At 39.0% G+C, this 26,604-nt stretch overlaps 1 protein-coding gene across 13 annotated transcripts in view; it reads right to left on the reverse strand.

The window, feature by feature from the left end:
- Positions 1–26,604, reverse strand: part of NEK11 (NIMA related kinase 11) — a 275,620-nt gene that overhangs the window by 173,136 nt on the left and 75,880 nt on the right. For all 13 annotated transcript variants that reach the window (XR_006718737.1, XR_006718736.1, XM_045503664.1 and 10 more), the window contains exons 5-6: positions 13,319–13,383; positions 11,991–12,117 (exon numbers count right to left, since the gene is read on the reverse strand). Coding sequence is in view for 11 of the 13 variants with exons in the window: in XM_045503664.1 (XP_045359620.1) it covers positions 11,991–12,117; positions 13,319–13,383 (192 nt within the window). In the remaining 2 variants the exon portion in view is untranslated. The remainder of the gene's footprint in view (positions 1–11,990; positions 12,118–13,318; positions 13,384–26,604) is intronic.

Below are 26,604 nucleotides of genomic sequence, written 5' to 3' on the forward strand. Positions count from 1 at the left end.
GACTGAAGAACATCCTACTAAAGAATGAATGGGCTAACCAAGCAGTTAAAGAGGAAATTAAAAGTATATGGAAATCAATGAAAATGATAACACCACAACCCAAAACCTCTGGGATGCAGCAAAGGTGGTCATAAGAGGAAAGTATATAGCAATCCAGGCCTTCCTAAAGAAGGAAGAAAGATCTCAGATATACAACCTAACCTTACACCTTAAGGAGCTGGAAAAAGAACAGCAAATGAAACCCAAAACCAGCAGAAGACAGGAAATAATAAAGATTAGAGCAGAAATTAATGCTATCAAAACCAAAAAAACAGAACAGATCAATGAAACCAGAAGCTGGTTCTTTGAAAGAATCAACAAAATTGACAAACCACTAGCCAGTTTGATCATGAAGAAAAAGGAAAGGACCCAACTAAATAAAACCAAGAATGAAAGAGGAGAGATCACAACCAACACAGCAGAAATAAAAACAATATTAAGAGAATATTATGAGCAATTATATGCCAATAAAATGGGCAATATGGAAGAAATGGACAAATTCATAGAAACATATAGACTACCAAAACTAAAACAGGAAGAAATAGAAAATTTGAACAGACCTATAGCCAGTAAGGAAATTGAATTAGTAATCAAAAATCTGCCAAAAAACAAGAGTCCAGGGCCAGATGGCTTTCCAGGGGAATTCTACCAAAAATTTAAGGAAGAGTTAACACCTATTCTCTTGAAGCTGTTCCAAAAAAATAGAAATGGAAGAAAACTTCCAAACTCTTTCTATGAAGCTAACATAACCTTGACTCCAAAACCAGACAGAGACCCCACTAAAAAGGAGAACTATAGACCAATTTCCCTGATGAACACGGATACAAAAATCCTCAAGAAGATATTAGCCAACTGGATCCAAAAATACATTAAAAAATTATTCGCCATGACCAAGTGGGATTTATACCTGGGATACAGGGCTGGTTCAATATCTGCAAAACAATTAACGTGATTCATCACATCAATAATAGGACAACAACCATAGGATCCTCTCAATAGATGCAGAGAAAGCATTTGACAGCATCCTTTCTTGATAAAAACCCTCAAGAAAGTAGGGATAGAAAGAGCATACCTCGAGATCATAAAAGCCATATATGAACGACCCAATGCTAATATCATCCTCAACGGGGAAAAACTGAGAGCTTTCCCCCTGAGGTCAGGAATAAGACAGGGATGTCCACTCTCGCCACTGTTATTCAACATAGATTTGGAAGTCTTAGCCTCTGCAATCAGACAACACAAAGAAATAAAAGGCATCCAAATCGGCCAGGAGGAGGTCAAACTTTCACTCTTCACAAATGACATGACACTCTATATGGAAAACCCAAAAGATTCCACCAAAAAACTGCTAGAATTGATTCATGAATTCAGCAAAGTTGCAGGAAATAAACTCAACACACAGAAATTGGTTGCATTCCTATACACCAACAATGAAGCAACAGAAAGAAAAATCAACGAATCGATCTCATTTACATTGCACCAAAACCCATAAAATACCAGGAAAAAATCTAATCAAAGAAGTGAAAAATCTATACACTGAAAACTATAGAAAGCTTATGAAAGAAATTAAAGAAGACACAAAGAAATCGAAAAAGATTCCATGCTCCTGGATAGGAAGAACAAATATTTTTAAAATGTCAATACTATCCAAAGCAATCTACATAGGCAATGCAATCCTTATCAAAATAACACCAGCATTCTTCACAGAGCTAGAACAAATAATCCTAAAATTTGTATGGAACCAGAAAAGACCCCGAATAGCCAAAGCAATCTTGAAAAAGAAAACCAAAGTGAAAGGCATCAAAATCCCAGACTTTAAGGTATACTACAAAGCTGTAATCATCAAGACAGTATGGTACTGGCACAAGAACAGACACTCAGATCAATGGAATAGAATAGAGAACCCAGAAATGGATCCACAAATGTATGGCCAACTAATCTTTGACAAAGCAGGAAAGAATATCCAAAGGAAGGAATAAAGACAAGTCTCTTCAGCAAGTGGTGCTGGGAAAACTGGACAGCGACATGCAGAAGAATGAACGTGGACCCCTTTCTTACACCATACACAAAAATAACTCAAAATGGATGAAAGACCTCAATGTAAAACAGGAAGCCATCACAATTCTCGAGGAGAAAGCAGGAAAAAACCTCTTTGATCTTAGCCGCAGCAACTTCTTACTCAACATGTCTCTGGAGGCAAGGGAAACAAAAGCAAAAATGAACTACTGGAACCTCATCAAAATAAAAAGCTTCTGCACAGCAAAGGAAACAATCAGCAAAACTAAAAGGCAACCGACGGAATGGGAGAAGATATTTGCAAACGACATATCAGATAAAGGGTTAGTATCCAAAATTGATAAAGAACTTATCAAACTCAACACCCAAAAAACAAAGAATCCAGTAAAGAAATGGGCAAAAACACGGATAGACACTTCTCCACAGAAGACATCCAGATGGCCAACCGACACATGAAAAAATGCTCCACATCACTCATCATCAGGGAAATACAAATCAAAACGACAAGGAGATACCACCTTACACCTGTCACAATGGCTAACATTAACAACTCAGGCAACAACAGATGTTGGCGAGGATGCAGAGAAAGAGGATCTCTTTTGCCCTGCTGGCGGGAATCCAAATTGGTGCAGCCACTCTGGAAAACAGTATTTTCAGTCCTCAAAAAACTAAAAATAGAACTACCCTAAGACACAGCAATTGCACTAGGCATTTATCCACGGGATACAGGTGTGCTGTTTCAAAGGGACACATGCACCCCCATGTTTATAGCAGCACTATCAACAATAGCCAAAGTATGGCAAGAGCCCAAATGTCCATCGATGGATGAATGGATAAAGAAGACGTGGTGTATATATATACAATGGAGTATTACTCGGCAATCAAAAAGAATGAAATCTTGCCATTTGCAACTACGTGCATGGAACTGGAGGGTATTATGCTAAGTGAAATTAGTCAGTCAGAGAAAGAGAAAAATCATACGACTTCACTCATATGAGGACTTTAAGAGACAAAACAGATGAACATAAGGGAAAGGTAACAAAAACAATATAAAAACAGGGAGGGGTACAAAACATAAGAGACTCATAAATATGGAGAACAAACTGAGGGTTACTGGAGGGGCTGTGGGAGGGCGGATGGGCTAAATGGGTAAGAGGCACTAAGGAATCTACTCCTGAAATTATTGTTGCACCATGTACTAACTAAACAGATGTAAATTTTTAAAAATAAAAAATAAAATAAAAAAAATGATTCTATCTCTCCCTCCCTTTCTGCCCCTCCCCCAGACTTGTGCTCTCTCTATCTCTCTCTCAAAAAAAAAAGAAAGAAAGAAAGAAAGAAAGAAAGAAAGAAAGAAAGAAAGAAAGAAAAGTATACATAATTTAAGCAGTTGAATAGAGAGTAATATAAATTTAATAAAAGAATAGTGGGATTTGCTTTAGTGTGTTGTACCCTAAATGAAAATGTGTAGTGAGGTGGAGTTGAATATCAATATAAACTTTATCTAAATAAAATGAAAGACACTGGACTCCTTAAACTAATACTTCAGAAGCAGTATTATATAGCAACCATTTTATAAGGGCCTAACATATCCCAGAACCTCTATTAGTTCTCCCTGACCTTTAAGACGCATACAAATCACCCAGGGATTTTGTTTAAATTTTGATTCTGAATATTTGGGGGAAAGTGGCAACTACATCAGAAGCATAGTTTCTGCATCTTCCTTAAATTCACATGGAAAGCAGAGCAGCTAGATAGCAAAACCAAAACAATGACCAACATTTTCAACAAAGTTAGGTGGCAAGGTGTCCCTTGAAACCTAGAAATACAAGGAAGTGGAGACAAACAACAGTCACCATGTGACCTACACAGTATCAGCATCTTTGTGAGAAGAAGCAGAGAGAATCAATGGAGCAATTGAAGGACCCCATAACAGACGAACTTCAAAATGGCCCCAAATTACTTACTGAAAAGCACAGTAGACCCATTCAAGAATAGCTTCTGAAAGTATTAGGGGATCTGCCCAATCCAAAAGCTGCATGAATGCAAGAAAATCCCAGGGTAAGCCCCAAAGGGTCTGGAGCAGAATATTCCAGGACTGTCCAATACAATTTTTTTGCAATGTCAGAAATATTCTATGTTTCTGTACACAATAACCAGTAGCCACATGTGGCCACTGAGCACTTGAAATGTAGCTAAGGTGTCTGAGGAACTGAATTTTCAAAAGAATATTTATTTTTTTTAATGCTTATTTATTTTTGAGAGAGAGAAAGAACATGAGTGTGGCAGAGGCAGAGAGAGAGGGAGACACAGAATCCGAAGCAGGCTCCAGGCTCTGAGCTGTCAGCACAGAGCCTGATGTGAGGCTCGAACTTGTGAACCATGAGATCATGACCTGAGCCAAAGTCAAACGCTTAACCGACTGAGCCATCCAGGCACCCCTCAAAAGAATATGTAAAAGCAAAGGTGAATGTATTCTTTCCACCCTATCATCCAAATATACTATCATGTTTGCAGGAAGACTCACAAAAATTCAGAAGTAAAGTTTGGGTGAATTTCATCTTGTACATACCAGCTCTTTTTAATTACTTTCCTCCATTCATTGAGCACAATGTTTGAAAGAAGATCATCTGCTCTTCCTCCTGTGTGGTGGTCCTATGTCCTCCACACCATAAAAATTTGGCCAATGGAAAAACAGAAGATGGAAGCAACAGCAAGGGGAGAGAGGAGGACAGGGAAATCACAGTGTGGTTGAGGAGAAAATGAAAGGGAAATGTGTTTTTCTTTTGCATCTTTAGCTACTCTTGGGGTCATGATCACAGATTCCATATAAACTATAAAGTTTGGGAAATGAATATGGGCAGTGTTCAAAGTTGGGGTGAGAAGGTGGATTGGCAATGGAAATGATGATCCAAGTATTCCTCCATTGCCGATTATTATTCACTCAGCCGCTCCATAAAGGCTGGATACGGCAACAGCCTGCACCGCTTCACATTTTGATGGAATGGCTGTGCTCCAACTGCTTTAATCATCTCTGGTAGTTTCCATAGGGTCTTTTAAGATGGACAGAGCATTAGGAGTATGGAATATATGAAATTAATATAAGTCCTGCCTATCTCCCTTCTTTAGGTTCCATCAGCCTCTCCCTGCTCCAGTCTATTTTTTAACACTGTTTAACAGAGGAAACAGATAAATAAAAATCTTTAATTCCAACAGTAAGGCCTTGGGGAGAACAGTTCCAAAGTGGTGGCATCATGAGGAGCTCAGCAGACCTGCTCCTTAGCAAAACAGCTGTAACTAGTGAAAATTACCAAAAACCCCCAACAATTTAATGTCACTGAAAATTGTCTTAAGGACATACTGTAAATGAGGAGACATTTATTCAAAAAAATCTATTAAGTCTCTGTAAAAACAAGAGTTTGTGGCACCTAGCCACTCCCTCAGCTTAATGTGACAAAAATTTCACTCTGAGCAAGTGTGGCCGCGAAGATGGGGTTCCCCCTTCCTCCAGAAACCAGTCATGGGCTTGGATATCTCTCCAGGAGGAACAAGCTTCTGGCATTTCTCATCTCCCCAGCTTTGTTATACAGATTAAATGCCAGGTGAGTGTACACAAGACATTAAGGGCTCCTTTCCTCTACCTAGTTCCTACTAGTAGAATGGGGGCTCTACCCCAGGAACAGCAGACAGAGAATACTGGGGTGCCCTGATCACCTTTGCTCACAGGGTAGAGGTTCCACCCCAGAAGAGGCAAGCCAAGAAGAGAGGCTACTGCCCCTGGCCAGTACCCTGCTCATGAGCTGGAGTGTCACTCTAAGAAAAGTGGGCCATGTCCCTACCTCCATCTCCTGAGCAGTGCTCAGATATTTTGCCTAGGGCTAAGACAGGCCATAATAAGAGAGGGTTCAGAAGCTCTCCCCAAAGGGACTGATTTTATTTGGAACAGAGTGTAGGAAATTTAAGCCTAAACTCCACTCTCAGAAATGATGAAGATTTTGGTGGCAAGCAATTAAGAGGAGATTGGCAGTTTCATGAGCACAATAAGCTACTTCACCAGAGAAAATCAGGGAAAGAGATAGTTAAAAACATCCAAATTTCAAACCTGAAAGACTGGCCTCAAAAACTACATCTGCAAAGAGGCTCAAATTTAATTGGAACAGACTGGAGAGCAACCTCAAGGCATTGTTGAAAATAATAGAGCAATGAGTTGGCAATTAGTTAAGGCTAACAACTGGGTGTAATACCAGCAGAAACAGCTCAACAGAGAGATAGGGAAAGGGACAGAGAGCCTTTCTAAAACCACGGTCATCCCAATGCTCACTGCACACGTGCCCAAGGCTATACTCTTTGAGGAATGACACTAGAGGTTTCACATTGGAAGGGAAATAGGTTTCAGTAGAATAATCAGGTATGTCACTAAGTGAATAAGGAAGCAAACAATAGCAGGGCACCTGGGTGGCTCAGTCGCTTGAGCACACAACTCTTGATATTGACTCAGGCCATGATCTCACAGTTCATGGGATCAAGTCCCATGTTGGGCTCCATGTTGACACCACAGAGCCTGCTGGTGATTCTCTCTCTCTCCCTCTCCTTCTGCCCCTCCCCCACTCATGCACTCTTATGCTGTGTCTCTCAAAATAAATAAATAAACTTAGAAAAAAAAAGAGAGGCAAACAATAGTAAGCCTCAGAGAGGTGGGAGGAATGCAAAGAATAAATATTCAGAGTTGATACAATGCATTATCTAAAATGTTCAGTTTTCACTAATAGTGAGATATGCAAAGGAAAATATCCATATACAGAGAGGGAAAGCAGGAAATAGAAACTAACTGAGAGGTCTCGGATATCAGATTTAACAGACAAAGACTTCCAATCAACATCATAAATATGTTCAAAGAACTAAAAGAAACCATGTTTAAATAAGTAGAGTACGATATAAATGTGACACCAAATGAAGAATATTGGTAAAGAGATAAGAAATTATATTTAACAAAAAGCACCAAATAGAAATTCTGTAGTTGAAACGTACCATAACTGAAAGAAAAAAATTCGCTACAGGGGCTCAACAGTAGACTTTAACTAGCAGAAGAATCAATGAACTTGAAGATAGATAGACAGATATTATACAATCTGAAGAACACAGAGAAAAATTAAGAAAAATGAATAAAGCCTTAGAGAAGTGTGGGAGACCATGAAGCACACCAACATATGCATAATGGGAGTACCAGAAGGCAAGGAGAGAGAGAAAAGAGAAGAAAAAATACACAAAGAAATAATGGCTGAAAACTTTTCAAATCTGAGGAAATACATCAATCTATATGTCCAAGAGGCTCAACTGACTCAAAGTAGGATAAATGCAAATCCACACCCATATACACTGCACCCTAAAAATGCTTAAATACAAAAACAAAGATAAAATCTTCAAAGAAAACATTAAATAATGCTTAATAAACATTACTGGTTGAAAAAATGATTGTATCCAAGTATAGAATACTATGCAAACATTTAAATGATATGTAGATACATTTTGTTAATGCAGAGCAATATTTCCTTTTGCTAAGTGAAAAAAAAGCAGGTTGTAAAATTATAAACTGTATGATTTTTTTTTGTAGTGACAAATACACTTATTTGGATAAAGTGCTTAGCACATTAACTGTCAATCACAGAGTAAGCACTCGATAGACAATTCTGGTTCTGTTGCTGCGGCTGTATTATGACCTTTAGTAAAACTGACCAGGCTGGATATTATCTCCAGATTTTATATCAGTCATTTCATGCTAGTCATTGAAAGCAGGTATTAATATCCAAATCTACTGCACTTGACTGAAATGTTTTCCTACTTCGCTTCTGTTGGGTGAAAATAATGACACCAGTTGTCACTCCCGAGGAAGGCATTCCTTGCCTAACAGCTTAGTTCTAAATCCACAAAAGAATTTCTCAGACCATGGGAAGGTGAGAGAAATGGGCTCTCTTGCTCCAGAGCTTCCTTCACCAAGATGGAGCTGTTGGCTGCCAGCTACTTGCAGGCCCCACATTAGCTACACGCACTGCTGCCAAGTTGGCCTTGCTTTCCTCAATCCTTCACCCGAAAACAGACTCGTTCTCCCCCCCGGCCCCTTTCCCTGTCCAGTTTGGGAACGCTCTCCTATGAGGATACTTTCTTAGTTCTGGTAGATCAGGCAGGTGCCAGTTCTTTGTTTTCTTCTACCTGTGGCTAAGCCTTGTCTGACATTTCTGCCCAACATCACTAAAGTCTGACTTAGAGTGTGAACTAGACTCCTACCATGTCTCTTAAGCAGCCAACCTTTGGAGCAGATCTCTGAGCAAAATCCTGAGAGCTTCGCATTACACTCTGATACCCCTACTATGCCCACCATCATTCCCTCCACTAAAATTGTCCAAAGAACATAGAGGCACAAGATTAAAGAGCCATCTGGTTGCCTTTCTTTTTTTTTTTTTTTTTTAATTTTTTTTTTTTCAACGTTTATTTATTTTTGGGACAGAGAGAGACAGAGCATGAACGGGGGAGGGGCAGAGAGAGAGGGAGACACAGAATCGGAAACAGGCTCCAGGCTCTGAGCCTTCAGCCCAGAGCCCGACGCGGGGCTCGAACTCACGGACTGCGAGATCGTGACCTGGCTGAAGTCGGACGCTTAACCGACTGCGCCACCCAGGCGCCCCATGGTTGCCTTTCACAAGAGAGGTAAGTCCAACAATGAAATATTCTGTTTCTTTTCTGTTTAATTATAGAACCATTATTCCAATAGTATTGTCCTTTATTTGTTTCTCCTACCAAAACAATAAATTCTAACTATTCAAAGTTTAAATCAGTTGCGGGGCGCCTGGGTGGCGCAGTCGGTTAAGCGTCGGACTTCAGCCAGGTCACGATTTCGCGGTCCGTGAGTTCGAGCCCCGCGTCGGGCTCTGGGCTGATGGCTCAGAGCCTGGAGCCTGTTTCCGATTCTGTGTCTCCCTCTCTCTCTGCCCCTCCCCCGCTCATGCTCTGTCTCTCTCTGTCCCCAAAAAAATAAATAAACGTTGAAAAAAAAATTAAAAAAAAAAAGTTTAAATCAGTTTAAAGAGCTGGCCTAGGAACCCAACTCCTATATTATATTTTTTCTGTGGGGGAGAAGTGTTCAGCAACTGCTTATACAAATCAGCAGTGTTCAAAGTACTGTTCTCAATGAACCTAATTATCCTAACCTTCCAGTGTTTATAAACTTTTGGAACCTCACCCACTTTTAAGAGAGAGACTTCTCTTTACTTGATTGCTATAAATAAATGAATCCCAAAAGGTTTAACAGATTGCAGAAAGAGGATAAGGTTACAATGGGCAAACATTAGCAGATGAAATATAATTAGTAGTATACCAATTCTTCATTAAGTATTATAGATATCATAAGTACAGCTATTAGTGTTAAAACAAAACACCTGTCAATTATTCACAAGTATTTCCAATTATAAGAAAATATTCCACAGTAAACATATGCTACACACTGAGATTCGGAAAACAAATTCTCAACCCCATTCAATCTATTTTTTCTGAGTGCCTCCCAAAGATTACTCATCACACTTATGTATATGCCACTATAATTAATAGTCCTCTGTTATTCTTTCCACTTTAGGTTTGGCAATAGAGATTTCATTACCAGATAAGCCTGTTTTGATTCAGATACAACTAAGGTAATTACCAAATTCATAATAAGGTGGTTATTTGGGGTCAGGGTGATGATAAGTCCTTAGCTTGTACTTGCTGAATAGTTAATAATATCTGCAAGGAGAGCTGACCTACTGCTCACAAAAAATACATTAAAATTCTCCTGCATTTTTATATTTGGGAGGTTTTAGGTTTTTTTAAGTTTTGTCTGAGACAAATACCATTTTTATAAGCTTAAAACATTATAGCAATACTATTCTTATTATTCTATAGCCCTGTAATTCTGATATTCTTGATAATTCCTATATTCTTTATGATATTCCTATAATTCCCGTATTAGGAATATTCCTATAATTCTTTATGCAATACTGATATTCCTATAATTCTTTTGCAATATTAGGAGCAGGGTTTTTTTTTTAATGTTTATTTATTTACTTTGAGAAACACAGTGTGAGTGGGGGAAAGGCAGAGAGAGAGAGAGAATCCCAAGCAGGGTCCCTGCTGTCAGCACAGAGCCGGATATGGGGCTCAAACTCATGAACCATGAGATCATGACCTTAGCTGAAATCAAGAGTCAGATGCTTAACTGAATGAGCCACCCAGGTGCCCCTAAGAGCAGATTGTAAAAAAAGAACTACAATAGACCCAATGAAGACCAAAAGAACTGTGTGCTTTTTACTCTTCCGTCTGTGGGTCCTGTTGCCCAAGTTTCTGAGGGGACATACATCTGATTCGGCAAGCAGATGTAGATACCCGACCAAAAGAGCCAGCCTTCTTGCTACATGTAATTCCAAAGGCTTAGCAATGGGCTTCATAAATTAATTTATTCTTAATTCAAATGAGAGGATGTAACATCTTCCTGACGTACCATGTAATTTTAATTATGAAGAAATTATAGATTTGAACCTATTTTTAAATGTCCAAATAATAAACAAAATTAAGTGCAAAGAGAGTTGTAAATATGCAACCCAAATCCAATCCAAAGCCCAAGACTGATCTTCTCGAACTGAAGAAAGCTACTCAAAACAGAGCAAGAAGACTTCCTAAGGGGCATCTAGTAGTAGATGCTCGATAAAGCAAAATCTAAAGAAACGCATTCCCTGGAACATACCTTTGTGGTTTTTGTTTATTTTGTGTTTGTTTTGGGAGGAGGGTATTAGGGGAAGGTTATGATAGAGGAAAGATGGTAGGTAAATTGGAAAAGACCATCAGGGTAGAAACGGGCTAACAATGAAAAAATAAAAACCACTGAAGAATGTAGAAATGAATAATCACAAGAATGAACTGAAGGGACAGGATGGATGGCTATCTGCCATAGCCAGACCTAATGTTGACAGTGTTCTCTCCCACTTGGGAGGCACCAGAACAAGAACACGAGTAATGACCCTTGTGAAAATCCAAAGTCATATCCACTGTTGTGCTTACTTTTCCCTAGCTGCAGGAAAGGTAACTTTCTACTTTATCTTCTTTAGAAGAATGAAGTAGACATAATCTTTCACTGCTGCTGCTCATCTTTGAAAGCTCAGAAGTACTTAAGTTGATTTGCATACAATAATTATTTACTTAATTAACAGGCTCTCAACTAGATTGTCCTTTCAACCCTTAACAAGCTGAAAATTATATGATTCCTCTTCAAAGAGAAGAGATTTTCCCTAAATAGGATCTATTGCTAACAATAGAATACAATTTTCCACGAGGCTTCTGTACTGAGATTTGACTGGTTCCATGACAAAGAATGAGAGATTCCTTTGGTACAAGAGCACATATAAATGGAGAAATCTCAGATGCATCTATCATTGAAAACCCAGACATTTTTTAATTCACATTTATTCTTAAAAGCTAGTATCTTCAGTAAAAATTCTTATATGCAACAAGAAGAAAAAAAATAAAGCTGTACATTCTCCACAGAAGTGGAAGCTAATCTTAAATAAAATAAAGCACAGTGTTTAAGATTATAACTACTTTATATAATAGGCTAGCAGAAATCTATCAACATTTAATGTTTATGATACATTAATAACTTTCCCTTGTGGTTCAAGAAGAAAAAAATCCAAACTAACCAATTAACCTGTAAATAAAGAGAATTTTTGAAATTAATATAATGAAAATAGCAAGTTCGAAATCCAAAAAAACTCTCCTTTACTCTGGTCAAAGAATGACTCATACTTCAAAAATAAAGTGAGTGGATGTAGCAAGTAAATGAGCCTAAAACCAAAATGCATTGTTCTCTCAGTGCAGCAGATGTATACGTCATCAGGACTAGCCCACTGCCCACTCACCAGATGTCCGACTTTGTGTTGTAACCTTGGTGTTTCAGAGCCTCTGGACTCATGTAATGAGGAGTTCCAGTTAAAGTGGTGGCTAGATCACAGGATCCCATTAGGAGTCGAGAAACTCCAAAATCCCCTTGAAATAAAAATTAATTTTTACAAATACTTTAAAACAATGAAAACCAGCCTGGAAATTAACAACTGTCTAATTTGACAATTTTAAATATGCAATGACTCATACCGTTTTAAAGGAAAAGAGAAGAAAAATAATATCTTTTAAATCACACAATGCTGGTGAATAGTTTTAAAAAACATAGCCTTAGGGGTGCCCGGGTTGCTCAGTCAGTTAAGTGCCTGACTTTGGCTCAGATCATGATCTCACGGTTTGTGAGTTCCAGCCCCGGACTCTGTGCTGACAGCTGGGAGCCTGGAGCCTGCTTCGGATTCTGTGTCTCCCTCTCTCTGCCTCTCCCCTGCTCACGTTCTGTCCCTCTCTGTCTCTCAAAAAGAAATAAACATTAAAAAAAACCACATAAACACAAAACATAGGCCTTATAGGAGAAATAAGACTTTGAGCCAGAAAAGCTAAAACTTTTTATTTCTGGAATTACGGAGAACCAGCAACTTGAAACAAAAAGCTACTTCAGGTCTGAAATAACAAACAAACAAAATTATTCTGGAAGGGCTGAATATAATGCTCTGCAATTGCACCTGAGGGGGGAGTGTTTGTTCTTCATTTACAATAAAGAAAAAATTTCATATAAAAGACCTGAGACTTTTGAAGAACACGACTATAGAAGTTTGAATCTATTAGCTTCTCTTTACTCACCTAACTAGTTACATGCTTTTATGCTTTCCCTTTCTAAGAACATCTGACAGGAATATTAAACAATCCAGTAACCATTATGAATGGAAGCATGGTTCTGAAGAACTAAAAATTAACAAATCTATTATATCAACATTTTAATTATCTGTGATAACTGCCAGTTGCTTGTGATAAAATAAGTGGAAAACCTGTACTAATTAATCAAACTAGTAAAACAGGTCTAACTACTTGCAAAGTGCCTGGCATGGAGTAAGAAACTCAAAAATTATTAGTTCAATTATCAAGTACATAGCAAATGTCTTACACTTCAATTTACATCAGATACTTGGAAACAAAATAATTGGGACTTTTGGCCTCAACCAAGAAAAAACAAAAGTTTGAGAAGTTAAAAATAAGCCAGAAATTACTCTAACACTTCTAGATATGATATACTTTAATGTGATATATTTATTGATAACATCTAGAATATACTCTCCCATGTTTCTGGAATACATATTTTAAAAAATCTTACCAATTTTAAGCAGATTATTTTTCAGAAATATATTCTTTGATTTCAAGTCTCGATGAAGTATCTTCCTACAAAAAGGCAAAAAAAACAAGATATAGAATTTCATGCAAAATATAAATTTTTTTATTCCTAACATAAATAATATATATAGGTATATGTGAAGTGATTCACACATAAATACATATTCCCATAGATATGTCTTTCAATGCTTAAAAGCTACAAATCCACAGCATTTTCTAGTTCTCCTAAGGAAATAAGAGTTTAAAAAACATTTTTTAAGTGAGCAGAACTTGTAGTTGGGAGAAGAGTGATGTGGTTTAAACTCTTTCAATAGTTCACTGTGTTTCAAATTTTATTGTGTTTCTGTAGCTGATATACACAGTACTGTATGTACTAGCCATACACTTAGTGGACAGACCAGTTATCATAAAGTTTTGCAATCTACTATAGATAATCTATTACATATTATATGTTATACTTACATATAACATTTTTGTAGAACATATAATAGTTTCATATTCTAGAAATATTATATATATATAAACTATTATATGTATTAAATCAAAATGTTCAGGTTTTATGTGTTTGTGGAAATAATAATGCTGATGGTGATATTTAAATAATAGATAACATTTATTAAGTCTGACTGTATAAGCCAGCAATATAAATTATGTCAGTTAAGACTTTTGTTTCCGGAATTATGAAGAACTAGACAACTTGAAAACATTTACCTAAGAAACACCTAAAAACGAGTCATAAAGTGTACAAATATCTTCACATATGCACAGCTGAGCCTACAAGAAAATGAAACAAATTCCTGAGGCTTTATACAAAAAGAATACTGAAAATCCGAGTGGGCAGTAGGTACTGATTTCTCAGCTGCCCCAGGGGGTGTGCTAAGGTCAGCAACCAATGGGCCAGTTTTAACGGCCTCATAGAAATAAGAGCCAAGACCTTGAGTCCATGTAATGTGGAGACCCATTAGTGGTTTGTACCTTAACTGAAAGGATGACCCAAGAAACACTGACTCACAAGTAAACAAAATGACAAAAACTTTATCTGTACAGGTCTGAATTCTGAGTGGTAAAAAAAAAAAAAAAAAGAAAGAAAGAAAATCTCTTTTTTTTCTGTAACCATACCTCTCTGCTCACTCACATTTGGGATTCAAATATGCAATAGCTGTATGGCTTCAGAAATCCCAAGCCAAGAAATTAACATAAAAATTGGTTCTCAGCTGCTTATACCCTCTTGGGGCATCTACCAGAAGCAAATGCAAACTAAGAGTCAGCAGATAACACACACTAAAATTATACCCCTGAGATTTTCAGATAAGCCAGAAGGATTCAAACTCTGAAATAAGTTTATTTTAAGAGATTAAAATCATAAAGAAAGGAATAGAAAACAAAATAGAAACAGGATACTATCCAGAAAAAGATGATGCTGATTTGAAAAACAACCAGATAGAGGGACGCCTGGGTGGCTAAGTCAATTAAGAGTCCAACTCTTGGTTTTGGTTCGGGACATGTTCTCACGGTTTCTGAGTTTGAACTCCATGTTTGGCTCTGTGTGCAGATCCTGCTTGGGATTCTCTCTCTCTGTATCCCTCTGCCCCTCCCCACTCATGCTGTCTGTCTGTCTCTCTCTCTCTCTCTCTCTCTCTCCCTCAAAATAAATAAATAAACATTTTAAAAAAGAAAAAGAAAAAAAGAAAAACAACCAGATACAATTTCTAGGGGAAAAAATGTGATTGAAATTAAAAACTCAAAAATAAAACCTCAGCTTCAGCTATGATGGAGTAACTTTAACACTAAGTCTCCCACTTTCCATAGCTGTACAGAGAACACTGAAAAATTTAAACAGTGTAAAATCTGAGTAAAATTTAAAAACAACAACAGGTCTTTGAAGACATCGGAGATCAGCTAAGGCAAACTTAGGCAGTCAGCACCTGAGGAGCCAGACCCTGGAGAAAACAGAAATGCTGTGAGGTGAGCCCAACACTTAAGATTGTGTGTTCCTCTCAGGGCAGTTGACACAAGCAGAATGCTCTAGGCTAGAGCTTGCAGCACCTTCCCTTGGCTTAGAAGACAAAAATTACAGTTCAAATCTACCAAGGCAGCTAGGACTTGAGGGGGAAATTTTCCAGCAAAAAAGGGAACAAAAGAGAAGTGAGTGACATTCTGCAAGGCTTTTACCCTTGAGGCACTTACTGAATTCTAAATTGTTAGGGGAAGACAGTAAGGAGAAGGTGGCTGCTAAGAGGTTAAAAACTAAGTAGAGCTTTAAGTAGATTAACAAAGATGAGGCTGGGTCTTGGAAACCTTGAAGGACTACTTCTTAGATACTGGAACAATACCAGCCTTCACAAAGTCTCAAACCAGCCTTAAACCAACTCAGTACCCGATTAGTTCAAGGTGATCTGCCCCTACTATAACTACCACCCAGAAAAACATTAGATCCTCTCCAGAAGAAGATAATACCACCCAACATATCTACACTATTTCATATATATTGTCCACCATTCACTCAAAAACCAGCAAAAGAAAGTAGGGAGAGGAGAAAAAGGTATGTAACAAAATACAACGGTAGAAATACATTCCCTATATTGTTAATCACAAAGGATTCAAATCATGAATTAAAACACAGAGAAACAGGACTAAACTAGTTTTTAAAAACTGATATGAAGAACTTAACAGAAGACCATGGGGGAGAGGTAAGGAGGAAAAGTTACAGAGAGGGAGGGAGGCAAACCATAAGACTTAAATACTGAGAACAAACTAAGGGTTGATGGGGGGTGGGGAGGAGGGGAAAGTGGGTGATGGGCATTGAGGAGGGCACCTGTCGGGATGAGCACTGGGTGTTGTAAGGAAACCAATCTGACAAATTATATTTAATAAATAATAAAAATTAAAAAATAAAAACTGATATGAAGAACACACTTTTTAAAAAACATTTTTTAAGTTTATTTATTTTATTTTGAGAGAGAGAGAGCACAAGCAGAGAGAGAGGGAGAGAGAATCCCAAGCAGTTCTGCACTATCAGAGCACAGCCTGATGTGGGACTCGAACCCATCAACTGCAAGATCATGACCTAAGCTGAAATCAATAGACACTTAACTGACTGAGCCACCCAGGTGCCCCAAAGAACATCCTTTTTTAAAAAACATAAGGACAGGGGCACCTGGGTGGCTCAGTCGGTTAAGTATCCGACTTCGGCTCGGGTCATGATCTCACGGTCCGTGAGTTCAAGCCCCGCGTCGGGCTCTGTGCTGACCGCCCAGAGCCTGGAGCCTGTTTCAGATTCTGTGTCTCCCTGTCTCTCTGATCCTCCCCTGTTCATGCTCTGTCTCTCTCTGTCTCAAAAATAAATAAACGTTAAAAAAAAAATTTTTTTTAAACATAAGGACAGAGGTTGAAAGCAAGAGGACAGAAAAGATATTCCAGGCAAAAGAAAGCTGGTAAAAAGAAGTATTAGGTAAATTAAGGATAAAGAGTATCAGTACATAATGAATAAACCAATAATTTATTGGGAAAAATTTTAAATTCTGTACTTGTGTGCAACTTATGACACAAGCTTAAATACACTATGAAAAGTAAATATTAATAGAACTTTAAGGAGAAATTGACAAATCCACAATCACAAGGGGAAATTTAACATATTTCCCTCAGTAATTAATAGATTCAGTAGAAAAAAATTAATAAGGATATAGACTTTAACAAAACAATCAGATTTGAAAAACACAATTAGGTTGAGCTAATATACATAAACTGGATATTTTATCAAAAAACTTAAAAATGCATGTTCTTTCAGGAATATATGGAATATTTTCAAAAACTGACAATTAACTAATCCATAAAGCAAGCCTCAACAGATTACAAGAATCAGCACCACATAGTCCACACATTCTCTGGTCTCAGTGAAGTTACGTTAGAACCCCATCAGATGCTTAGAACAGTGCCAGGCACTGGCAATGACTGATCAAGACAGACAAATTCTCTGTGTTTATGAAGTTTTCTGGTCAGGTAAATAGAAAACAACTAAATGAGTGTGTGTGTGAGTGTGTGTGTGTGTGCGTGTGTGTGTGTGTGTAGTGTCAGCTAGCTTAATGTTATTAAAACAATAAAGCACAGCAAGGAGCTAGAGATTAACCAGGGTAAAGAGGTGCTAGTTTAGATCAGGTGGTCAGGGAAGGCCTTAGAGAAAGTGACATGGGACAGAGATGTGAATGAAGCAATGGAATGAGCCATGGTTGTGGCGGTTGTTACCATTACTGCTCATATTTCTACTGTTATTGTTAGCACCGATATATCAAAAAGGAAAGTCTGTGCGAGGCTATCAAGCAGAAATGAATGATGAACTACAGGGAATAGTTGAAGCCACATCGTCCTTCCCCCTCACTCTTTATACCCCATTCCTTGCTCAAGACCCTCTGTGACCCCTACTGTTGGCCAAATCAAAGACAGCTTCACATTTGGAGTCTTCCTTTTCCAGCCTCCTCTTTCACCTATTTATACTTCTGTAAGAAAAGGCCTGATAAAGGATTTTTTCCAATTGGTCATTTATTCATACAGAAAAATTTAATGAAGAAATAAACATTTAGTTACATATTTGAAGTACCTTTTAAAAGGGGGAACAAAACCCTGAAGAATAATTACAAGCCAAGAAAATCCAGGCTAAGAAATTGTCACATCTCTGTTGAAGCCAATAAGGCACTTGCTTTATCTTAAATGCAGCACAATGTTTCTTCCTCTATGTCACAGCTCATATTAAAATGCCTTCCTCTTTCATCTCTGCCTCTCAGAATCCTGTCTGTTTCTTCAGGACTATATTGGATACAAACCTCATGTACCTCCTTGGAGTCCCCTGACTCCCCCCTTCCTTCCAAAGATGCTGGTACTGGAGGCTAATTAGTCACTTGCCTGGGGATGCCAGGCCTTCTGGCTCCTGCCCCATCTGGACTGGGATGAAACACCACACTGCAGGATATGGAATCAAGCATTCCAATTGGCAATGTAAGGAACTAAATGACACAACCAAAAAATGCAAGGGTGTTAATTCCTTTGGAGTGGACCAGTGAGAGACAAGAGGAGATAGTAGCTAGGCAATCCATTTCTCTTTTCCCACCCAAGGTATGTTACCCATGTGTCTATAAGTCATATAAATATCCCTGCCAAGCAACCTGTTATCTTTCCCCAGGTCTTTGTGAAGTGATGGCTAGTGCCGTAACACACTTCTCTGCCTCACATCTTCGCCTTGGTTCAATTTGTTCCTACTCTCACCATCCTGGGTCTGTACCACCTAAGGCAGATATCAGCATTTCAATCCTTGCCTCAGGCAGTGTTTCCTAGAGGCCCAAGCTTAGAAAAGGATCCACCTGTATCACTTTCTGCTAATTCTTAACCAACACTCCTACCACCATCAGCAAGTTAGACATACTCTTCCACTTTTGTTCTTCTTTTTTTTTTTTTTTTCAACGTTTATTTATTTTTGGGACAGAGAGAGACAGAGCATGAACGGGGGAGGGGCAGAGAGAGAGGGAGACACAGAATCGGAAGCAGGCTCCAGGCTCTGAGCCATCAGCCCAGAGCCCGATGCGGGGCTCGAACTCACGGACCGCGAGATCGTGACCTGGCTGAAGTCGGACGCTTAACCGACTGCGCCACCCAGGCGCCCCTGTTCTTCTTTTGACACCATATTCTAAAATTGACCAATCATTCTTGCTAAATTATAAGCTCTACAAGGTCCATATCTTACCTGACTATATTATCCCCTGTAATACTATAAACTCTAATTAAATTGGTAGGTTGAACTTGATTGAATCCTTGGGTTTACATATGTCTGAACTTTTCAAACTATTTTTAATATCTTTCCAAGTTAGACTATATAATTCCCCAACTTCATAAACAAAGGATGTTTTTATCAACTCATGATTATAATATGCATCAATTGTTATCATGTATCTAATCACCAGACCTATAAAGGAAACCCCTATTTGGGACCAGTATTTCTGAGACTTAGGCTTGGAGCAGGGATATGGCTTTATAAAATTAAAATCTGTTCTTGAACCCCTAACTTAAAACCTTTCCATGGCCCTGCACTGCTTCCAGAATACAATGTAAAATCCTATATGTGGCCTATGACAGACTAGAAGATCTGGACATACCAATGCCTCCAGCAGCCATAGCAAAAGCTCAGGCCAGGTCTGTGTCATCGTTTCCTCTTCCACACTGTTCTTTACTCATGGTAAGAGGCTCAATAAGTGTATGTTAATTTTAGAAACACTGAACCTTGGCACAAAAATGAATACCATCTTGTGGGGCTCATTCATTAATCCAAAAAAAACAATTAACGAGTGCCAACTACATGCTATGTGCTGTATTACATTAAGGTGAAAAATATAAAGATACATAAGACAAGGCCATGCACCCCATAATGCTTACAATCAGGTTGGAGAGATGCACAAATAACTATAAGAGATGGCAGAAGGGAACCCAATCATCATCACTTTATAAAAAATGATTTATAATTATAGTTACCAATACATTCACATTCAGAAGGAAACTTCTCTCCCAACAAATGATTACTCTTATGAACATGCTGACAAAATTATACTATTATCAGTTAATGCTAGAAATATTAGTTATAAAAATAATTAACTTTTTACCACTATAATTAGTGATAATACAGGTGTAGCAGTGTTATCTTGCTACAGTGGTCAGACCTCAGCCATCCAGAGCAAAGCTGTAAAGCATGACTGAGGAGCAGAGCCAAACAAAAGCCACTCATGAAGTTCATCTACTTTATATCATGGAGACAAATGGTCACATGCTCAAACAGAGAATGCAATTAGAATTGTACATAAAGAATCGAGAATGATGAAAGGGGTTTCCTCTAATTTAAATAATCTTTATTGTCTTGAAGTCTTTGGAGTATTAGAAAGGAACAAGCAATCTTTCAAGAGTGGAGAATAAAAGGAAGAATAAAAGTGGACAACACAGATCTGGGCCACTTCATCTTAGGGTGAATAACCCCAGGTGCTATCACCTAAAGCACTATGCTATAGTCTGGAGATGAGAAAATCACAGCTTAGAGAGGCTAAATAATTTGCCCAAGGTCATATAGCCTGTGAGTACGAACAAGTCTGTTTGATTCTACAAAGTACTATAGGTCTTTCTTACTCATGGTAAATACTCAATAAATGTATATTGATTTTAAAAGCACTATCCTTGGCACAAAGATGAATACCATTTAGTGGGGCTTATTCATTAATTAAAAAAATAGGAACTTTGCCTTTAATCAATATTCTTTGCCTTCTTATATTCCTATAACATCTAAAGCTGGTCTCTATGTAAGTATGTTTACCACTTAAAAATTAAAGGGAAAACAATTATATTTAACAAAAGAGGGTTAAGTAAAATTTGGCCTCTTCTATGCCCACTTCTGGGGTTCTCTTGGTATGGCAGGAACTGTTGAGTACCTACCCAATGACCATTTTCCTGCTCTTTTCCCTTGATATCAGAACCCCATGAGCTCTGGGGAGGCTGGGCATCCTCAGTCCTGGTAGATAAGAGCAATGAGGAGGGAAGAGAGTAAATGTGGAACAGATTATGGGAAATACATTGAGGTAATCTCTTTTCCCTACAGGGTGCATGGTTTAGGTATGTGATGTAACCAAAGTCTGGCCAATGTTAAAGTATAATTTTCAAAAAGGTAAAATCATGAATATCGTGAAAACATGACATGAATACGTGTCAAGGATTTTGTTCAATTCATTAATCAATGAAGAAACTGGTAAAATGTTAAAATGGAGTCAAAGAGTCTTTGACAAGATACATAGCTGGATTAGGAACACAACTGGTTAGTGGCCAACAGGACTGTAAACCACATCTCCAGAGTTACCTATTCCAGTGAACAAAAATTATTTGCATCTCTTCTAGACAAAAATATTCAAGTTAACCTCTGCCTCTACAGAGTTATAAAATAGCCCAGATGATAGGAAATTAAGTCCAGCACTGCACTGAAAGAATACCCAGTGATCTCGTCCACCTTTTCTAAGTTTTGGAAATTATTTCTAACACCAATGAAACATAAGGAAGTCTAGTGGAAGCTTATAGTTAATATTTCCCCACTCTTAGAAAAGATGAGAAAAGATGGTGACATATGGCCCTTTTGCCTTTTCTGGCTTTTGGTAATAGTTGTTTGGGGGGGGGGGCGTGACACATGGCGGTGCTTCAACCATCGGGTCAACTACAAGAAGACAATTTTGATTACAAAAGCCAACCATACTGACAATGGAAGTAAAGAGATAGAAAGAACTTGAAGTATTGCTGAGCCACTAACATCAACCACCCCCCTTGGACACTTCTTGTTAGGTGAGTTAATGAATTTTCTTTCTTGTTTAAGCTGCTTCTGTTACTTGCACTTAAAAACATCTTAAGTTGATTCACTTGGTCCCTGATGCTGTTGATTTGAGATCTGAGGAGAAAGTACTGGGTCTCTTCCAGCTACAAGTACCAGGGAGTCTGAGAGTCCAAGGATTTAGAATTTGGAATAGCAAGCTTTGGGGCTGACCAGGAGACCAGTACTATAAATTTGGAATAAGTAATATGTTCAAGAGAAACTTACCCAATGACACCTAGAAAGGAGAAGATGAGTTTCAGACAGCAATGCATCAATAGCCCTCACATATATAAATATAGATGTATGTAGATCAGCACTAAGTATTTTAAGAAGAAGGCAAACAATATGTTAGAAATGTTATGAGAAGTAATTGGTTGGCACCATTGCAATGAAATAATAAATTCTATATAACAGACAAGATATCGAACTATTTGGTAAATTTGGATAAAATATAATTTACTGGCTTTCTGGTTACAGTAAGCAAAAATAGTTCCAGCAAGAAAGCCTTGTCATATACTTGGTTAATATCCTTTCCTTTGAAGCATATAAAAATCAAATCCAAGAAATAGCAAGGTAACTGGCAATAAAGGCAATTTATATAAAACCTTTCTTCTAAAAAGTTCAGAGTAGCCCTTCATCTATTACATCATATGTCCCATGCCATGTCTCTAAGAGTGGTGGGTCCCTCTCATTTCTAAGTTTCATGATCCTCAAGAGAGATAAGTGACTGGGCAAAATTAGATGACACTTGTGCTCAGATACATGGCAGAGCTCCTGCCTCTGTCTCCTCCATCAGGTCATTTTCTGCCTCCAGGACCACAGGAGAATGAAGAACAGTCTGTGAAGGTAGATGCAGTAGGTGTTTCTCAGGCTCTCAACCCAGGATAGGACTGTGGAGAAGGTAGGCACAATTTAACCTTCATCTCCACTTAAAATCTTATCTTCATAGTTTCTGAAACCTCAGCTCCCTCTCCATCTGGTAGGATCTCAGGGTAGATCACAAACTCTTCCTGACAAAGGTACTGGCACAAACAGTGACTCCTTGGTGATGCATGGCTCAGGAGGCCCCCACCGCTGGTCTCTGCCATGTGGCATCTGTCCTAGACTCTGAGGCACCTGCCTGGCTTTCTCACTGGTACTATAGGCCCTCAAGACCAGGACGATTCCTCTGTGTTGTAAGCGAGGGGTGGAGTTAGGCCTCCTTCAAACCTGGCTACTGCCAACACAGCAGGAGCTGCATACACCTGGCACTGGGATGGGGATGGGAGTCTCCTTGAATAAAGTGACCTCAGGACATCCTCAAGAAGTAGGAACCAGGAGAAAGTAGGAATCACAATACAAACACCACAGCTTCCTACTGCTTTTTCATCTACAAACTTGGGGTAGCATACCACCATCCCCCATCATATTTACCAACCTGGATTTCCAGATTCTTCTTGGGAGCCTCACTACATTAAAAATAAATTCCGGGGGTGCCTGGGTGGCTCAGTCGGTTAGATGTCCGACTTCAGCCCAGGTCACGATCTCGCGGTCCGTGAGTTCGAGCCCTGCGTCGGGCTCTGGGCTGATGGCTCAGAGCCTGAAGCCTGCTTCTGATTCTGTGTCTCCCTCTCTCTCTCTCTGCCCCTCCCCCGTTCATGCTCTGTCTCTCTCTGTCTCAAAAATAAATAAACGTTAAAAAAAATTAAAAAAAAAAAATGAATTCCTGGTGCCACCTCTCAGGGAATATTTAGCCATTCCAACACAATACCTCACACCAAGCTGGCAGGGAAACTGTGTGGGCTGCCAGGTGATGAGGCAGTCACCTTAGGGAAAGTGCCCCCTTCCACCCCTGCCCCACTCCACTCTCTCCTCCACTGTGAAAGCACCAAAATCATCAAGGTCTCAAGATCACTACCAAAGAGGCTCTCTGCAGAGAGGCTACTCTGTCCTTCATCCTAAAAATTCTAGGATAACTAGACTCCTCCCTCTTCAAGAGGAATGAGTTTGGGGTTTTCTTTGGTTTGTTTGTTTTGTTTAGTGGTTTCCATATTAGCACTGGGCGGGGGGGGGGGGGGAAGATGAGCAAGACACAGTCTCTGCCCCCACGAAGCTCTCTTTTGCCCAATTCTGCTGTGGCATCCAGAGAAGATGATGTTTCAAACATTAGCCAATTAATTGGACCAAAGAGAAGAAAGGCTACAGGACTACACTTTCAGAGAGAGGATGATTCAAAGTTCCAAAGCCCCTCAAATACTGGACTAGCCTATGGAAACTTGAGATAGTTGGCAAGCAGCCTCAGAACACACACACCTTTAAAAAACTTCCATCCCTTTGTGAGGCAGAGGTGCGGGCCCACTGGGAAGAATAAGTTTTAGTGCTACATTCTCAAGATAGCTTTTAGTGAACTGTGAATATTCTCAGCTCTTAGCATCATTATTTATGAGTGTTCATGCCATATGCTATAGATTTAGCATATTACATATTTATAAATAAACCAAATTAAAATAAGTACAGGACAGCTCCAAAGGAGTAAACAAAATCTTCATTTCTTCTGTTAACCTCACTTTTCTTAGTTTTTCCTGGGTCTTCTTTATCTCCTCTGCTGATGCACTGTATTAGTCAGGGTTCTCCAGAGAAACCGAACCAATAAAGATATAGATGAAAGATACAGATATAGATATGGAGATTTATAATGAGAAATTGGCTCACACAATTATGGACGCTGAGTAATTCCACGATCTGCAAGCTGAAAACCCAGGAAGGCTGGTAGTATAACTCAGTCTGAGTCTAAAGACCTGAGAACCATAGGGAATTGACTGTCTAAGTCTCAGTCTGAGGACACAGGAAAAGGGGGCAAATTCCTCCTTCCTCTGCCTTTTGTTCTATTTAGGCCCCCAAGGGATTGGATGGTGGCCAACCACATTGGCAAGGGCAATCTACTGAGTTCACTGATTGAAATACTAATCTCATCAGAAACACCCTCACAGACACACCCAGAAACAATATTTAATCTGGATACCCATGCATGGCCCACTCAAGTTGACACATAAAATTAACCATCACCTGCACTAAAATAATATGCAAGGCATTTTCAACAAAGGAGCCAAACCTAACTTCCTCACATATGTTTTTTCCAAGGTAATCTTCCTAACTCATTCATAAGCAATCTATGTCATTTTCAAAATACATTTTAATATATACTATATACCATATGAGGAAAAGGTTGGAACAATGTTTTGTAGACCTATTTTTATTGGCTATGATTTGAAAGAAGCACAATGAAGCATTGTGATAGGCTGTACTCTTGCTCCCAAATAGTAACACCTCTTGTGGCTTGCCCTGAGTCCCCTTTGGGAAGAATAGACTCCACCACTCTTCTGACATTGGGTTTGATCATGAAATTTGCTTTATCAATAGGGGTGACTGTCAAGTCTGAGGAGAACCTTTAACTGCCAAGGCGACTGGGTGGCTCAGTCAGTTAAGTGTTGGACTCTGGCTCAGGTCATGATCTTGCAATTCCTGAGTCCGAGCCCTGCGTCAGGCTCTCTGCTGTCAGCATGGAGCCTAGTCTATCTCCTTTTCTCTCTGACCCTCCCCCACTCATTCTCTCTCTCTCTCTCTCTCTCTCTCTCTCTCTCTCCCTCTTTCTCAAAAATAAGTAAACGTTAAAAACAAAACAAAACAAAAACCTTTAAGAGCCATTGTGTGTTTCTGCTGAGTCTCTGGCTTTCCCTTTGCTGTGACAAAAGCTTGTCTCACAGGGGAGCTGCTCCTTCAGCCTTGATACTGGAACGGGAGGGCAGGTAGAGCTGACTTGCACCTCCTATGTGGCTGCCAACATGCAACATGAGTCAGAGATTGTTGTAAGCCACTGAAATTGGAGGTTTTTTTTTTTTTTTTTAATATATGAAATTTATTGTCAAATTGGTTTCCATACAACACCCAGTGCTCATCCCAAAAGGTGCCCTCCTCAATACCCATTACCCACCCTCTCCTCCCTCCCACCCCCCATCAACCCTCAGTTTGTTCTCAGTTTTTAACAGTCTCTTATGCTTTGGCTCTCTCCCACTCTAACCTCTTTTTTTTTTTTTTTTTCCTCCCCCTCCCCCATGGGTTCGTGTTAAGTTTCTCAGGCTCCACATAAGAGTGAAACCATTTGGTATCTGTCTTTCTCTGTATGGCTTATTTCACTTAGCATCACACTCTCCAGTTCGATCCATGTTGTTACAAAAGGCCATATTTCATTTTTTCTCATTGCCACGTAGTATTCCATCGTGTATATAAACCACAATTTCTTTATCCATTCATCAGTTGATGGACATTTAGGCTCTTTCCATAATTTGGCTATTGTTGAGAGTGCTGCTATAAACATTGGGGTACAAGTGCCCCTATGCATCAGCACTCCTGTATCCCTTGGGTAAATTCCTAGTAGTGCTATTGCTGGGTCATAGGGTAGGTCTATTTTTAATTTTCTGAGGAACCTCCACACTGCTTTCCAGAGCGGCTGCACCAATTTGCATTCCCACCAACAGTGCAAGAGGGTTCCCGTTTCTCCACATCCTCTCCAGCATCTACAGTCTCCTGATTTGTTCATTTTGGCCACTCTGACTGGCGTGAGGTGATATCTGAGTGTGGTTTTGATTTGTATTTCCCTGATGAGGAGCGACGCTGAGCATCTTTTCATGTGCCTGTTGGCCATCCGATGTCTTCTTTAGAGAAGTGTCTATTCATGTTTTCTGCCCATTTCTTCACTGGGTTATTTGTTTTTCGGGTGTGGAGTTTGGTGAGCTCTTTATTGATTTTGGATACTAACCCTTTGTCCGATATGTCATTTGCAAATATCTTTTCCCATTCCGTTGGTTGCCTTTTAGTTTTGTTGGTTGTTTCTTTTGCTGTGCAGAAGCTTTTTA

The sequence above is a fragment of the Leopardus geoffroyi genome, chromosome C2 (genome assembly GCF_018350155.1).
Source record: "Leopardus geoffroyi isolate Oge1 chromosome C2, O.geoffroyi_Oge1_pat1.0, whole genome shotgun sequence".
In the NCBI taxonomy this organism is placed as follows: domain Eukaryota; kingdom Metazoa; phylum Chordata; class Mammalia; order Carnivora; family Felidae; genus Leopardus; species Leopardus geoffroyi.